Source organism: Ostrea edulis, chromosome 6 (assembly GCF_947568905.1).
Source record: "Ostrea edulis chromosome 6, xbOstEdul1.1, whole genome shotgun sequence".
NCBI lineage: Eukaryota > Metazoa > Mollusca > Bivalvia > Ostreida > Ostreidae > Ostrea > Ostrea edulis.
Genome location: NC_079169.1, coordinates 85,401,241 through 85,419,004, shown reverse-complemented (window position 1 = coordinate 85,419,004; position 17,764 = coordinate 85,401,241). Strand labels below are relative to the sequence as shown.

General features: G+C 35.6%; 1 protein-coding gene across 1 annotated transcript; it reads right to left on the bottom strand.

Annotated features, from left to right (window-relative positions):
• Positions 1 to 3,172: 3,172 nt before the first annotated feature.
• On the bottom strand, positions 3,173 to 17,288 carry LOC125683140 (uncharacterized). Its single transcript, XM_048923974.2, has 2 exons — positions 16,226 to 17,288; positions 3,173 to 8,536 (listed from the first exon to the last, which is right to left on the bottom strand). The coding sequence occupies exons 1-2, from the start codon at positions 17,079 to 17,081 to the stop codon at positions 4,104 to 4,106; spliced, it is 5,289 nt and encodes a 1,762-aa protein (XP_048779931.2). The 5' UTR covers positions 17,082 to 17,288; the 3' UTR covers positions 3,173 to 4,103.
• Between the last annotated feature and the right edge of the window lie 476 nt (positions 17,289 to 17,764).

Genomic DNA, 17,764 nt, shown 5'->3' with positions numbered 1-17,764 from the left:
CCAATAGTTTAAAACTGTATGAACATAACCCCTATCTCAATCAAGTTACCCATCTGTCCCTTCATGGACTCCTTCCGATTTCTTTTATGTGCACATATGGCAATCACGCAGTAGTAATAACTGTTATCAGTCGTATCACAGGAGTCAGTAACTTTATTAATATGTTTAGATCATCTGAACTGAAAGCTCGAGTGAGCTATTCTGATCACCTTTTGTCTGTCGTCTGTCCTTCGCTCTGTCCGTATATTTATTTATTTTTTACATTTTCATCTTCTTCTCCAGAACTACTGGGCCAAATCAACCAAACTTTTTACAAACCATGCTTAAGTGAAGGGAATTCAAGTTTGTTCAAACCAAGGGCCATGTCCTCTTTGAAGGGGAAGTAAGCATAAAAATGCAAAAATTGGGTGGGATCATATTGTAACCTGTTACTTTATTTTCTACTTTTATCATGTTTGGATCAATAATAATTAGTGACATTCTATTGTGCATTACGATGTATTCCTTCAGAAGTGGTCTCGTATATTTTGACATGTCTCATGTTTACACGTGTTCCGATAGTTAAGTTATTCATTTACGAGTTTAGAGCAATCTCAAGTCATTTCATGTACTTACGTGCATTCCCTTGAATAATTTCTGTTCTAATTACCAGTTTTAGTTTCACGAGGGGTAGTGGTAGTAATAATATTGGGGAATGTCGGGTGGATATTTACATTTCATGTTTTTGGCTGCCATCATCTTTTTACGAGTGCAGTATCACTCGTCACTTCCGGTTTGGTGACGAAGATATTTACGATGGTTGTGAGATGCAAGGTGAAGATAACGAACAGTGATCAATCTCATAACTCCTATAAGCAATACAAAATAGATAGTTGGGAAAACACGGACCCCTGAACACACCAGAGGTGGGATCAGGTGCCTAGGAGGAGTAAGCATCCCCTGTTGACCGGTCACACCCGCCATGAGCCCCATATCCTGATCAGGTAAACGGAGTTATCCGCAGTCAAAATCAGTGTGCCAAGAACGGCTTAACAATCGGTATGAAACACGTCAGACAGCATTTGACCAAATGCGAGGTTGTATTGACGAACTAGATCGTTATAACAACCATAGAATTTGCGAAATGCTGACTTCAATCGAGACTATTGAAATCCCTGTACCATCAACTTGTTTGTCAGAAGCTTACCTCGATTTAAAAACTGACTATACCCAGAACAAGCTCTTGCATATCGAATCAGTTGAGATATATAAACACCATATGCAGGTGATAATGCAATATTGCTACATAAATATGAAAATCAGTCGTACATAAAACTCAAGGGCACCATTAAGAAACTGATCCATGGAAAAAAGGTTATGGTGTTTTGTTGAATTGTTTAGTATCAAGAGCGTTGTACATTGATGTAGCAGAAGGATATGACATGGGCAGTTTCTTTATGGTAGTACGACGTTTTGTTTCAAATAAATGGTATCCCATAAAAATGATTTATGATGCGGGTACTCAACTAATTGCTCTCTGGAGAGAATTGCAGAAAATTGTACATACATGTACTTGGAATTGGGAAGATATCATGAAGTTTTGGAAGTTAAAGGCATGGATTGGGAGACAACAAAATCAGTGGGAAAATGGTTGCACCGAAACTTTTATTCGTTCAACAAAACTTTCTCTGGAAACTGCCATTGGATCTGCAATTATGACATTTTCAGAGTTACAGACTGTTCTTTTGGAGGTTTCTATAGGTTCTGCCGCCTGTCTTTTCCTATTAATGTTACTTATGTTATACATAATACAATATGTTTCAAATCAATTGAGAGTCCTTTGACTATTTTACCAGTCAGCGCCGCGCCCCCTAAAATTTTCAAATTTAAGGTAAATCGTGGTCTCTTGTTTAGAAGAATGTAAACGATAGAAGGAATAATTTTTTCCACTCTCCGGAAAATAGATGACAAAATTTATTCATTTATTGAACTACTATCCTTAGGAAAACTTACATTTTTCCAAAAACCCTTAAAATTTTCGTCATTTTATTAATATCGCCTGATCAAAAATGACAGAAAATAGTAAAAATGACTGCATAGGAGACATATATGTAGCCCTATAAAATCTGTAAAATCCAGAATCTCCTGGGAGCTTTGCCCCTGAGCCCCCACCAGGGCTTTCTCCTGGACCCACTGGGGCCTCAGGATGGCCCCCAGACCCCTGCTTCAAAAAGCCCCCCCCCCGTAATCGCAATTATTGGATCCGCCCCTGTTTACTATATATATATCAGTATAACAATATTTCAAGTCATCGATATCAACAATATATCTTTAATTCATTCTTTTATGCACATAGTTATTTTATGACGATAATGATTATATTTTAAAATTTGATAAATCTACAAAATGAATACATAAAAGGCAATGATATCAATAGAATGAATACAATCAAGCCACTTTTATCCGAATGTGATAAGATGTATATCAACTGTTTTAAGATCATTCGAATAATATATATAACTCCCTTCAACAGTAGTGTACTAAATTTGTAATAAACAATAGCGAAAAGCAATTATGATAACGAATATCATCGTAATAAATACCTCAGCCAGATTGAGTTACACAATATATGTATAACAAATTATATAGTCACACAATACATGTATAACAAATTATATAGCCATGCAATACATGTATAACAAATTATAGAGTCACACAATACATGTATAACAATTTATATAGTCACACAACACATGTATAACAAATTATATAGTCACACAACATATATATAACAAATTATATAGTCACACAACACATATATAACACATAGAGTCACATAACAAATTATATAGTCACACAACACATATATAGCAAATTATATAGTCACACAACACATGTATAACAAATTATATAGTCACACAACACATATATAACACATAGAGTCACGCAATACATGTATAACAAATTATATAGTCACACAACACATGTATAACAAATTATATAGTCACACAATACATGTATAACAATTTATATAGTCACACAACACATGTATAACAAATTATATAGTCACACAACACATGTATAACAAATTATATAGTCACACAACACATGTATAACAAATTATATAGTCACACAACACATATATAACACAGAGTCACACAACACATGTATAACAAATTATATAGTCACACAACACATATATAACACATAAAGTCACACAATACATGTATAACAAATTATATAGTCACACAACACATGTATAACAAATTATATAATCACACAATACATATATTACAAATTATATAGTCACACAATATATGAATAACAAATTAGATCGAATCACACAATGCAGGTGACCGGTCAACAGGGGATGCTTACTCCTCCTAGGCACCTGATCCCATCCATGCTGTGTCCAGGGGTCCGTGTTTTCCCAATTATCTATTTTGTATTGCTTATAGGAGTTATGAGATTGATCACTGTTCGTTATCTTCGCCTTCCATGCATAACAAATAAGAGAGATATATTATTTTAACTGATACACAGTGAAGGTACTCCACCAAGGTTGAGTTATTATGTAATATAAATGTAAAGCTAGATGTAAAATAATGAAAAAGTAAAGATAACGAGCAGGTATCCATTTCATAATGCCTTTAAGAAAAACAAAACTGAGAGTATTCCGAACACGGAACCCTGAAAACACTAAACAATCTGATATTGGATGGACAAACAGCAAATAAGCAGCTATAGGTCTTAGAGTTTTCCAGGAAGCATGAATATTAATTGCTATTCTTTCTTCCTCAGATTCACTGATCATTCACTTGGTATACCAATGATGTTTTCATATTCCTTAAGATAGTTCTGAACGTATGATGTGTTTTGCAAAATGTTTACATTTTTTGAAACATCACCAGTAAAGGATCTATAAGCGCTCCTCCATGAACTAATATCCTCAACTGTAGAGCTGCTAATTTTGTGTACCATAATACTAAACGCGCTCTTCTTTGGTAGTTTGAGGACATTCCAAAAATTGTAATGTGGTGTATTTTGAAATCCAAAATCAATTTTAGAATGCATTATACCAAGATGTAAAATCATGGCATATATATACAAATCTGGTTGAGATTCTATTTGGTACTCATGAAAAGGAATATAAATATCCCCTTCGTATAACTGAAAACAAAGAAAAGACAAATCAACGCCAACGTTGTTTTTTGCTTTTGAGAATGTATTTGCTGAAATCGTTGTAGACATGCTAAACTTGTGTTTCGAGAAGTTAATTTTGATTTCAAACAATCACTTTTCACCAAGGAAGTTTGCAAAATTTGAATTTTCTTCATACGTTCACGTACATTTTGATTTCGATTTTGCAAACTTTTGGACAGTTTGTGTAGATAGCTTTCGAAAATATTCATTTCATGCGGCTTGTCAGTCTTTGAAAATATATCATGGAATTCATTGTATTTCACTGTACGGGCAAAATCATCTCCAGATTTAACACCGCTCCATTTGACGTATTGCTGAAACAGCTTCAGTACTTCCGCCTCCAGTTTGTCGGTACAAAGGTGCATTCTCTCAACATTTCTCCGGTTTCTTATTACACCATTGCATTTTCTGGCTACTGAGTTTTTAGGATATACAAATGTTTTGAAATCAAAAACATACTTCAAAAGAAGTGCACTAAACGCATCACTGTTTTCTAAATACACTCCACCACGATGGCGTGAATACCTCATTGTTTTAATCATGTGCCCAAAGAAATAAAGCATTTGGGAAGAAGTTATTTCATTTTGATTCTTGCATTCTAATATGTTGTTTCCAAATTTATGTTTGATTTCCGATATCATACTCGTAAACCCCTTTGCAGCAATCAGATGAACGATGCTCAAATTTTTCTCTTCTTTCCTACAGAAGAAATCTCTGTTAACATCTAATTTTGGAGACTTTCTGACAATTACCTCTGCAATTTTATCATAATTATATACTTCTTTGGATATCGTATCAAAATTCCATGCAGCTTCAGTTCGTACAGTACGATTCCTAAGTTCGGGAACTATCAAACGAATCTTTAAAGTTTCTTTTTGAAATGTTGGAGCACTTTTTACAACCAGCTGTAACAAATTGATTTCATCCCTGGAATCTCCATTCAAAGGAACTCCCTTGTTCAAAAGATAGATAAACGCTGCATAGTTACCTCCCATTATTGCCCTGTGTAGTAAATTGTGACCATTCTTATCTAAACACTTAGTTATATTTTTCCAGTTTAATAGAAATAATTTGTCAAACTTAAAAGATGTTTCTTCGTGTACCCACACTGTTCTTTTTTCATCCTGGATAATTTTATGCAGAATATTGTTTTTATCGCGATGACACATGTATTTCAACTTCGGAATAAAGCTAAACATAACTGGATCTATCACATCGTGCGACAGAAGATGACTCCAAACTTTAAGTGTTGGATAATTATTAGACTGAAAAAAATAGTGAAGAATATCCATGAGGTAAGAACTATTTTTTTCGGCTGTCATTTCAACAAATTTATGGTAATTTGTCTGCACATAATATCTTGAGGGTATAACATTTCCCAGCAGAAGGTAAATAAATTTCTCTTGAGGCTTTATGCTGACTGATTCATAATTCATCGTTTTGAGTCCATGATACAATGGAACGTTTGCAAAAGCTAGCTCAATGATGATTCTACTTGTGTAATCGGCCATATTTAAGATGCGCGTCCATGCAGTGTGTTCTAAACCCAAGGAAATTAGAAAAGAGAGATAATCCACATTTCCATGAACTGCAGCATAATGTAACGGTGTTCTGTTGTAAACATCCACAAGAAAAATTTCCCTGATAATTCTCTCTTTCACATTATCTTCAATGTTTAATAACTCGTTCCTTTCTTTTACTCCATGTGACCCAGTCTTTGTGAGATAATGAGATATTCCCAGGTTCATGTCGTCAAAAACATGATCGTGTTGTTTTTCCAACAAATAGGATAAGAGTCTATATCTGTGACATGTAGCTGCTGAATGCATAAGTGTCGACCCGTTCTTGGCTCTGACATTCCACAATTCACCTTCATGATTTTGCTCATACAACTTTATTGTCTTAATGTGACCTTTGCATGAAGCTACATGTAACGGCGTATCACCGTCTGGGTTCCTTTCAGACCAATTAATAAGACCATAGGTTTGCAAAAGTTTTATTGTTTCCAAATCCCCGTACATAGCACACAAATGGGAAATGCTAGAATTGAAAGGACATTGGTTTTCTAAATATTCATTACGCTCCTTGTCATTCAGATCGAGTTTTTTCCAACGATTTCGGTTAAACAAGCAAGTAATATTTCGAGCATTTTCATGAAGCAAAATTTGTTTTAAGGCATTATATCGCCGAAATCGAATGGCTGTTAGAAGAGGCGTTCGTCCTCCAGATTCTTTACACTTCAGTGCACTGGGAAATTTGTCAATCAAAAGTTTCACAATCTCGTCATAACCATTTTGTAATGATACTTCCAGCGCAGTTTCACATCTTATAAAGCGCCTGTCATCTTTGAACACATAGTTTACAGTTTCCAAATCGTCCATGTCATCTATGATTTGAAGTCTAGTTTCGTGAAATTTAGTCCAATATTGAGACATATTGCAAGGAAGACATCTATCGACAGCACCATGATAGAGTAGTAATTCCACCACGCTGTGATGACCATTACTAGCAGAAAGGTAAAGTGAATGATCAAGGCTAGAATCAAAAGTATCTTTAAAGTATCGGAGGAATACTCTCATTAGTTCTATGTGACCATATTCTGCTGCCAGATGAAAAGAATTTAATCCCAAGGAGTTTGTATATGGTACATTTACCCCATGCTTCAATAATGTTGAAACTACATCCAAATGACCATTTTGGGAAGCAACGTTGAGAAGACTATATTCCCAATGAGCAAATTGTTTGCAGAAATCTTCCACTCCTATGAATCTTTTCACAATTTCAGGACTTTTTCTAACAAAATGAATATTAGCGCCGTGCTGGAGCAGTGCATCTAACGTTCTGTGGTTTCCAAAAGTTGACGCCAAGTACGCTGAAGAGAAGTTTCCAGTATTATCTCTTTTCTCAATGTCTCGACCAGAAATTTCTATCAGCAAGACCATGGCCTGATAGGAATTAATTGACAAGGCTGCGCGATGCAGAAAAAAATCGTCGTCAAATTCTTTTCTAAACCTTTTGCCGTAATGTAAAAAATTCTTTTCCTGTGATTTGTTCTTTGACCTTGAAACATATAAGGCAAGTTGGACAATATCTATGTTGTGGAATGACATCTGTTGTTCGACTTTACTCAGCCAAAAAGAAGCGAATTTGAGGTTTCCCTCCTGCTCCGAAACGTAGAATTTTCCATATCTTCTTCGTTTGTCTGTCAAAAATTGTGATAGCTTTACATGAGCTATAGAAATCTTCCCATAGCTATGCTTTATGAAGTGACTCATTTCATTTCCAAATAACTTCCAAATTTGAATATGATTTTCCTTTGGAATATCTGCTATACGGAGAATTTCCCTGTCAGAAATGGGTTCTTCTGCAGCACACAACACTTCAAATATACCTCTGATCTTATCAAATTCGTCATTCTCTCCAAATATCCTCTCTAAGTTGTAGTGGAAAAATTCTTCAAACGTAGATGGTGTTTCAGATAAAGGTACATACTTATTTTGAATCCAAACTTCAAATGCGTAATGTAGATAAAGCATATTATGTTTTGCATATTTTAAGGCTGAGGAAACCATCAGGGTGATGTTAGAAGTTTTGAATTTTGTCTTCAGATTATCATACTTATCTCTTGAAATTTTATCAACTTTGTACCGCATGATCATTTCGATGTCTTTTGCATTATTAGGGCTTTGACTATCTAACTCGTAAACATGGAGTAAAGATCGCATTTTTAAAGTGATGGATGTTGTATTCCTCGTGGTGATTAAAAATTTGATGAAAGACGGTAATCTTTTCATTCGCCTTTCCAAAAGAGTTAGTATATTGAGGCCCGAATTAGCTGTGCATTCATCTAAAGCATCGATTATAATGATATAAATTTCTTGCTTTTGTTTGAGATGTGTAAGCGATTGTATGATTAAAAAATCAAAACACCCCTCGGGATCTTTTAGACATTCGTCTTCTTTAAAGTAGGCTTCATAAAAGGAATTTGCCTTCAAAATATCATGGAAATTTGCAATGTGACTTGAAAAGCTTCCCGCCAAATTTTTTACAAACAATCCTGGAGAAAGACTTCTTCTAGAGTCATGTCTACAGAGATGATAAGATACAATTCGCTCATATATCCAGTTTCCAGGCAGACGTCTATCATTCTGACAAATAAGGTGAGACACTATCGCAGACTTTCCATACCCCGTTTCGGCGACCACCAGAACACCTCTAGTTGTCGAGTACATTAGGTAGTCAAAGTCATTCAACAGCCACTGGCGTCCAATAAGTGGTCCGTGTTGAGATCGGTAAAACTCGAAGTCAAAGTTCAGCTGGAATGGTTTCTTGTACTCCATTACTTTGCATACTACTACAACATGAAAAACGGAGATAGTATATTAGAAAAGAATAATGTCATATTTTTTGTTTGGTTTTTTTTGTTTTTGTTTTGAGAATTTATTTATTTTTATGGTCACATACAATACATCAGACACTTACACAAACATACCTTTCATACATGCATACATGCTTCAATCTCCCTGTGGTTTAGGTTACTTGTTGTACAATAGTGAAAGTAATAATAATAACAATAATACACGTACTAAAAATAATGACAAGTATATGTAGTAATAATTAATCAATACTTCCATACCATAGAAAAATTTCAGTGTTTATACAATCTTCAAGAAGTAGAATTCTTCCTGTTGGTTATTATTTGAAAAACATTAGTGTTAAAACAAATGATCTCTGTAGATTTTGTACAAGTAATATTGAAACAATAACACATATTTTTACTTCTTGTAATAAGACCCAAACATTGTGGAGTGAGTTAAGTCTTCATATATATAGAAAAATTTCAGAATAATGTCATATTGATGATCATACAAAAAATTTAAAGATTTAACTTTTCAAATCGTAAATCTTTTCTCAAAGTACAATAATCTTAGACTGATAAAAATGTTGAGAAAAATTCATGTTAACATTGTGTAAATATGACTACACCACTACAACTTGAAAAATTGAAATACAATAAATCATGCATCAAAGATTGTTTAATATATTAGAATGTTGTCATATTCCTGATATCGCAAAATATTTAATGACTTAATTTCTCGATCTGTATGCCTCTTTTCAAACATCTTAGACTAATAAAAGTGCTGGGAAAAAATAAATGTTTATTGTGTAAAGAAGAGAGTAAAGTTTCTATAAATCTGTGTCCGAAAGAAAAAGTAAGACGCACTTTTGATACAAAAAACCACCGTCGGGCAAACATCAGATTAAAACAAGTTTTCTATATCTTTATTGCAATTTTTCCCTTTAAACTGTTGCTATAGGAAATGTTTATATAAAGAAAAATCAGAGAAGGATTCTTTTTCCATAGAACCACTCGATAATGCTGATTTCAGGAGCACACTAAAAAGAGGTGAAATACGTGACTATTGACCATGGTGGACGTGTTTTTCTAGTGAGGAAACTGTTAGACCAATTTTGAGCGCAATAGCCACATAATAAGTCCGAAAATTGGAAAATACCTGTATAACACCGTATGACATTGTGTTCGGATCTCGCTGAGGCAAAATGTCAGTAATTCTGTGTATTTTGGGACATTGAAAGACTTTGGATTAAATTTGGAAAACATGGTACGTACTCGTGAGTATAAATCACGGTCGCAAACATCTAAACAGGCACAGAACACAGAGCCAACGGCAGCGGACAAGCATGATGGGTTTGGAGCTTTAAACCCGAACAAAGTATCGTTCATGTCTAGCCCAGAGCAGTTAGCGGAACTCTACACAACTCTGGTCAGTCTGACCCAAGCTGTGGGAGATATCAAGTCTGATTTATGGGAACAAGATAGACTAGATGACAAAATACAGTGTATCGCCGATCAACAAGAACATAATACAACAGAGCTTTATTCCTTAAAAGCTGAAAATGCATCCTTACGCAAAGACGTTGAAATGTTAAAATCGGTGGTGATAAAATTAGATAGAAAAGTGGATCACCAGGAGAAAGAAATAACTGACCTCAAGGCCCGTTCAATGAAGTACAATATACTTATCCATAATCTTCAAGAGGAAGAGGGAGAAACTTTGAGAACTAAAGTTCCTCATCTGATTAAAGAACACCTGGGAGTTGACGGAATAGAATTTGCCAATATTCACAGAAACTCGGGTGACCGCAAGCCAGGCGCAAAGCCTCGTACAATCACGGGAAAGCTGGTGGGATTAGAGCAGAAAGATTACATCCTTAGACAGCAAAAAATAAAGAAAGAGGCAGGAATAGAAATACCTTTCTATATAACGCCGCAGGCTCCAGTTCAGATTAACGAAACCCGAAAGAAGCTGGTTGAACTAAACAATAAATACTTGAAGGAAAATGTGAAGATACGACTGATTGGAGATAAGCTCGTCTTTCCAAGCGGAACTGTCTACAAAGACAAAGTAAGCACACCAACAGCTGGGGAAATTCTGCAACTTGACCAAAGAGAGAGAGAGAGAGAGAAATGAGGAAATGGAGTCTGGACGCTCGAATACACACACCGAGGTCGGAAACCAATTCAGCGCAGCCGCAGTTGAAACAGACACCTATGCTAATGTTAGGAACTTCTACAAGAAGATTTCGATGGACCCGGTCTATGGGAAAGCCAACCACAACATCCTTATATACAGATTTAAGGACAATACCGGAATTCTCCACGAAGGATATTGTGATGATGGAGAATTCGGGGCCGATAGGAAAATGTTAAAACTTTTACAAGACCAAAATATAGTGAATGTGCCTGTGGTAATTTCGTGTATGATGGGAAGACACTTTGGTCCGAAACGCTTCGAAATTATGGAAAAAATGTTGTTTGGTGCACTAAATAAACTACCATACACGCACACGCTCCACGTCTCCGAATCCCAGCTGAATGCAGGTAACTGTGAAAATTTGACATTTAAAACAAAAAAAAGAACTTGGTATTATTTATATTTCTACTTGATTTGGATACTTCGATCGTATAGAAAAGAATTTTGACTTATAACATGTGTATATATGAAAAAAGGTTTTGTTTTTCATTGTTTGTTTCGTTACGAACGGAAACACTTTTTATTTAATGTCTCTTAATTTGCAACTTGTCTTTATAGTTTTCAAAAATGAATTAACATATCATCATAGATATACAGACAATATATATCTGCTTTTCCCCCTCTTTGTTGCTTAGACCTATTTCAGAATGCTTCTGAATGAATTCCGGAAAAATTAGAGCTGTTGTGATAGGTTTATTCCTTGAGCTTCTATCTATCGTATTGTGTTTCCAGTGCCGAATCGGCCAAAAAATAGAATAAGGTAAACAAATAATTAGCTCTTTTGTTGGTCTATATGACTATATATCATTAGAAACGGTTTTATCATGTTTTTGTATGTATTCTGTCTCTTTGCTCTCGCCCCGCATGCGGAAGGCCGGGGTTCGAATCCCGGTTGCGACAGACGTAAGTCGTTAACACAGGTAGTGACAGTTCCATCGCCAAACGCTCGGCATCAGGTGTGAATGTCACGTGTCCTCGAAGATGACCTTAAATACGGATGACCCGTGTCACAGTAGGTGTGGCACGCTAAAGAACCCTCACTGCTCAAAAGCCGTAAGCGCCGAGCAAAGGCCTAAATTTTGCAGCCCTTCACCGGTCTTGGTGACGTCTCCATATGAGTGTAAAATTCTCGAGCGAGATGTTATGCAAGATACAATCAATCAATCTTCTATACCTCTCATTCAAGCCGCTATTTGAAGCGTGTTTATTTATTATGTTTAGGAAGGTTTTTCAAATACACGCACTTCAGCTCTTTACTAAAGATTGAATTACTTAGGCAAAATTCTTCCCCTTACTCCCCTTCTCTCTCTCTCTCTCTCTCTCTCTCTCTCTCTCTCTCTCTCTCTCTCCATCTTTTCGAAATTAAATACCTTACACATTATACATATGCACTCCTAAATATACACATATATGTTTGTACTTGCTTGAAATATGTATATACTATATCATCATGTATTGTTAATATGTAAATGTTTATTTATTGTGAAAGCAAAATATAAATGGAATTTAAAAAAAAGAGTGAAGCAAACGAACAGTAAAAATCTCTAATAAAGGTTACAAAATCGATAACAGGACAAACAGAATCCTGGAAATATGAGAGGTGGGATCGGATGCCTAAGAGGAGTAAGCATCATCTGCCTTGATCAAGGCCCCTGTCTAAGCATCCTCTTTTGACCAGTCACATCTGCCGCGAGCCCTCTGTCTTGATCGAGTAAATGGAGTAACCAGTTGTCAAAATCAGTTAAAGAACGAAATTACACTTGGTATGACATGTCAGACATGTCACCCAACGACAGGCAGTATTTGTTAACAAGTTCATTATGACGACCATATAATTTATAATATATGACGACCATATTACTTTCACAATAAATAAACATTTACATGTCACCCAACGACAGGCAGTATTTGTTAACAAGTTCATTATGACGACCATATAATTTACAGCATGCTGATTTAAAACGAGACGGTTGAAACCCCTTTAACATGAAGTCGTTTACTTAGTCAGTAGCCTGTCTCAGTGTAGAAATGGATTGTATATAGAACGTGCTCGCTCGTAAAGAATCAGTTGGGAGACATAAACAGCATATGCAGGTGACAATGGAATATTGCTACTGTAACAATATTTTATCAATTGAGCATCCAAACTATGGAAACTCCCATTATTGGATTTGACTTTGAGTGCGTGATTGATCACTGTGGGTTGAATTATACTTGGCCTAGGTAGAACATATTAATTAGTTCTGGACACCGGGCTGGATGAGAGGGTGTTTGAGAAGTCCCCGTGGACCACGAGTTTGAAACCCAGTCTGACGAAAGACGTATGTTTTTATTTTTGAGACAGGCTACAACACAGCAATTGTTTATTTTTTTCCAGTTTTAGCTCACCTGAGCCAAAGTCTCAAGTGACAACAGCTTTTCTGATCAAACCTTTCCGTTGTCTGTTGTTGACGTCGTTGACATCGTCATAAACTTTTCACATTTCATCTTATTCTCCATAGTCACATGGCCAATTTTAATCAAATTAGGTACAAATCATCCTTGAGTAAAGTGGATTCAAGTTTATCCACATGAAGGACCATGCCATCTTCAAATGGGAGATAATTGCAAAAATAGGGTGGGGTCTTTTAAAAATCTTCTCAGAACCACTGTCCCAGTTCAGATTTATAGGAAAGCGTCCTGGCATAATACTAATTCAAGTTTGTTCTTATCATGACCCCGGAGGTAGGGTGTAGCCACTATAGGGGATCAAAGTTTTACATGCGAATATATAAGGAAACTTTTTAAAAATCTTCTGAAGTACCACTGGGCCAGAACATTGCAAATTTACAAGAAAGCTTCCGGACATAATACATATTCACGTTTGTTAAAATCATGGCCACGGGGTAGGGTGGGGCAACAATAGAGAATCAAAGCTTCACATGCATATATATAGGGAAAATCTTTTTTTTTAATCTCCTTTTATGCTTACTCCTCCTAGGCACCTGATCCCACCTCTGGTGTGTCCAGGGGTCCGTGTTTGCCCAACTCTCTATTTTGTATTGCTTATAGGAGTTATGAAATTGATCACTGTTCGTTATCATCACCTCTCTTTCAAGAACCACTATGCCAAAAAAATTCAAATCTTAAGGAGAGCTTCTTGACATAAAACAAATTCAAGTTTTTAAAATTATGGCCTCCGGGGTAGAGTGGGACAAGAATAGGGATCAAAGTTTTACATTCCTTTGTGACTAGGTTAGGATAACAATATGGTGTCAACATTTTCATGGGAATAAAGATTGATAAAGAATATTTTAATAGATCACAACAAACCAACAACTGCAGGACCAAGGTTAGTCAGGTGAGCTATGTGGCTCATGGGCCTCTTGTTTATCATAAATGTACAAAATATATGTGTTCGTTTAAAGTACTGAATATGCATATGAATATGAGTTAAATACTGGTGTATTGTAAATTCGCTCACGTCGGAGGTGACCAGTCAACATGTTATGCTTCTATATCGCCAACTTCCAATATTTGTGTAGCAATAATCCATTATCACCTGCATATAGCGTTTATATCTCTTAACTGATTCGGAGGAAGAATACTCACACCCGCCGTGAGCCCTATAACACCCAGGGGTTTGTTTTTGTACTTCTTTCAAAATTGTATTCTTGTTAGGGGTTATGAGATTGATCACAATTCGTTATCCTTACTTGTTCATCGTTCATTTTAACATCCATTTCATACAAAATATAGATGTATAAATACTACTATAGGTAATGCATGCTTATCATGAAAGTCAACGGTTAAGTTAAACCAAATAATCACCTAGATCTAACAAAATAAAAATCACATTTGGAGTCTACACGAGAAAAGTGAAACATTCAATCTGAAAGAAATATGGTGGATAAACTTGGAAATGCGTTTGTACTAAACAATTCATGTCAGCTTTAACAAAAATTGCTTGATGTGTCATACGTATTCTTTAAATACCAGCTTCTATTGTAGTACGTTTTTGGTTGTTTAAAACAAATACAAGCCTTAGACTTCTTGGCCTGAACATTTCAAACCTGAACCAACTGCGAAATTGATATGCAGTGTCTTTCACATTAATTCTAAAAGTTACCTTATGCACTTTTGATTTGGGAAAAAAGCTTTTGATATTTGGAATTTTTCAATGTTGATTTTCTTCCGTGTTTGACAAATTACATACGTCTATAACTGTCGCTTTGTTTTGCAACATTTTCACATACAGCTTCAAATCTATTTTTCAACAAGACATGAACATAATAATATCAACTATGTACGAAGTGTTACTGTCCAGTATTTTCAGTCTCGTGGGGATCCAGGTTAGAATAGGTCCTCGGTACCCCTTGCTTGTCGTAAGAGGCGACTAAATGGAGCGGTTCTTCGGATGAGACCGCAAAGATCGAAGCTCCGGGTCACAGCAGGTGTGGCACGATAAAGATCCCTCACTGCTCAAAGGCCGTAAGCGTCGAGCATAGCTCTAAATTTCGCAGTCCATTATCAGCACTGGTGACGTCTCCAAATGGTGAAAAATTCTCGAGCGGGATGTTAAACAATATACGACCAACCAAATAATACTTTCATTATCAAGATCCTATTATAAATAAAGATTTTTAAATCTTTTAATCTCCTAGAGGAATGTTGACATAATTTGGGGAATTTTAGACAATTTGTTTTAGGGGAAACTATTTTGGAGTACTGATATGCATGTATGCGGACTATGGAAGTAGTGGAAACACTGAAAACGCAAGGATATTGACGAAAACACCCACAAAAGTGCCGAAATGGCCCATACATCATTAAAACACATCTACCTGGTGTTAAAACATACTTTTATACATACATTTCCGAAATTGTTGTTTGTATTGTCAGATAGAAAGTTGCATGATTTATGGCAAATTTTCATCAGCACGTAGACGCTCTACAAAAATTGTGCTATTTGTACCAACTTCATCGGACAAATCGTATTTAATTTCAGTGTAATTATGAAATATATATTTTTCTATGTATAGAGATACACAAGTTCTGGATGCAATAAAATTTTATGAAATGATTTGAGACAGAACTTGGCCAATGATGCCGCCGAAAAATACATTTTCAAATACTAGACATAAAACTTAGCCATAGATCATTCAGTTTTCTCTCAATATGAATGAAACGTTGGTGATATTTGTCTATGAGACTCATGTAACACCCTGTTAGTGTGTTTTACTGATACATTGGTGTTTTTGATACTTTCTGTGGTGGGTGGGGTTGTTTTGTATTTACCTGGTGTTATCGGTGTTTCCGCGAATTCCATGGAACCCATGAATGTCTTCCTTTAGGTTCTGATGATTTTTTTCCTCCAAAGAGAGTTTAACTCCCTTTAATTACCAACATTAATAAACTATTGTGCAAACCATGCTTTGCATTATAGATTTCCATGAAAGAAAACCTATTTTGACATCACCAGCTGAAATATTTATCTAAATTTATACCTTTCTCTGCAGCTCTCATTTCTGGATGGTTGTAGATTTCCCAACGTCTATAGAAAATACGTAAAAGCAAAAATCCCGCAATAATCGATATTATGAGAAGGGAAGTTGTATGCTGTATTCCTGTTTTCTGATCATGGGGTGAGCATGTTAGCGTCTTCAATGACTCATTTGTAATGAAGTTTTCTTTGATATGAATGAAAAACCGACGTGTTTCACTTTGGATTAATATTCTATCATTTCTTTGAAGTCTTCGTAGCTTTGATAATATTTCAGACGCACTTGGGCATCTACGTATCGAAGGATGGCGAAACAATTTACATAGTGAATTAATGTCTTTCTTTAACTGCTTGTTGGTTAATTTGAAATCTTCTGAATGGGCAAAATCATAATTTCTTACTCTTCTAATGGAAGTCAAGAGTAATACATCGTCTCCGATATCAAAATACTTGCAGTTTTGAAATAACGATAACATTGTCTGAATATCAAACGTTACTGGCAAAGATCCCTGCCCTTGTATAAACACACGGAATAGTTCATCCTTGGCTTTTGTTGTATCAACCCCTGAAAAGTAAGATATTTCAACGTTGTACCATTTCGTATTGTTCTTCAATTTAGCAGATCTCATGTACTTTTCCAGCTCTTTTTTCCAGTTTTGGCAGGTTTGGCACCACCGTGTGGCGTCCCTGTGGTTCCTGTTGCACTGCTGAGTACATGGGCCACTAGCTGAAACCCTTCTCCTCAGTCTGTTGTACAGGTCATCCAGTCCCTGGATCGTGTATTCTTTAAGTCCTTCAGTAACAAACTTTAGAGCTTGTATCAGAATAAGAAAGTTATTTTCTTCATCAGAATTTTCCATTTTCGATACAGGTGATCTTCCTCAACTAATCGAACATATGATATTGTGTATTGACCGCTATCACCGATTCCTGAGTAAATATTCATACATGTTTTAAGATGGTCGTTGATAAGAGTGATTCCTGTGTCTCTAACTTAATCCAAATTGTGCATAATTTCGAGACGGGTTTTCATGTCAAATACGCGCCATCAATAGTTTAACGGGTAATGTGGAAGCGTACTTGCCTGTCGCCAACTTGGACTAGGATACAATGTAATTCTACACGGTGATTGTTCGATTGTGTGGTATCTATGAAATTTCAACGCTCCATCTGAATGAGTTAATTAAAGATCTATTATAGATATATTGATTTCCTAATCATTGAAGACATTTAAATCTGCTAACGTTTCCACACATGAATAGTTTTAAATGTTTCCTTCTTACTGGGCCTTCCTAAACAGAGAACCCCGAAAAACGTTAGGGATTTTTAATTATTACATGTATGTAGACTGTTTGACTACTTTCATTATTGATGATAGTGCAAATATAGATTAAACTAACGAATTTGCATCCATCTATACATTCATATTGGAGTAAAATGTTTTCCCTCGTCGCTCATTAATTTGTGTTATCTCGATTCCGATCTAATTAATACAAAAAAACTCAAACTTTCCTGATAATTTAATTATACTAAAGTTATTTGT

Excerpts from the sequence above, each read along its gene's own strand:
- LOC125683140 (XM_048923974.2), bottom strand. The coding sequence starts at position 17,081 with ATGGAAAATTCTGATGAAGAAAATAACTTTCTTATTCTGATACAAGCT. Across the intron at positions 8,537-16,225 it reads AATGAGAGCTGCAGAGAAAG|TAGTATGCAAAGTAATGGAG; the intron begins GTATAAATTTAG and ends TTCATGTTGTAG.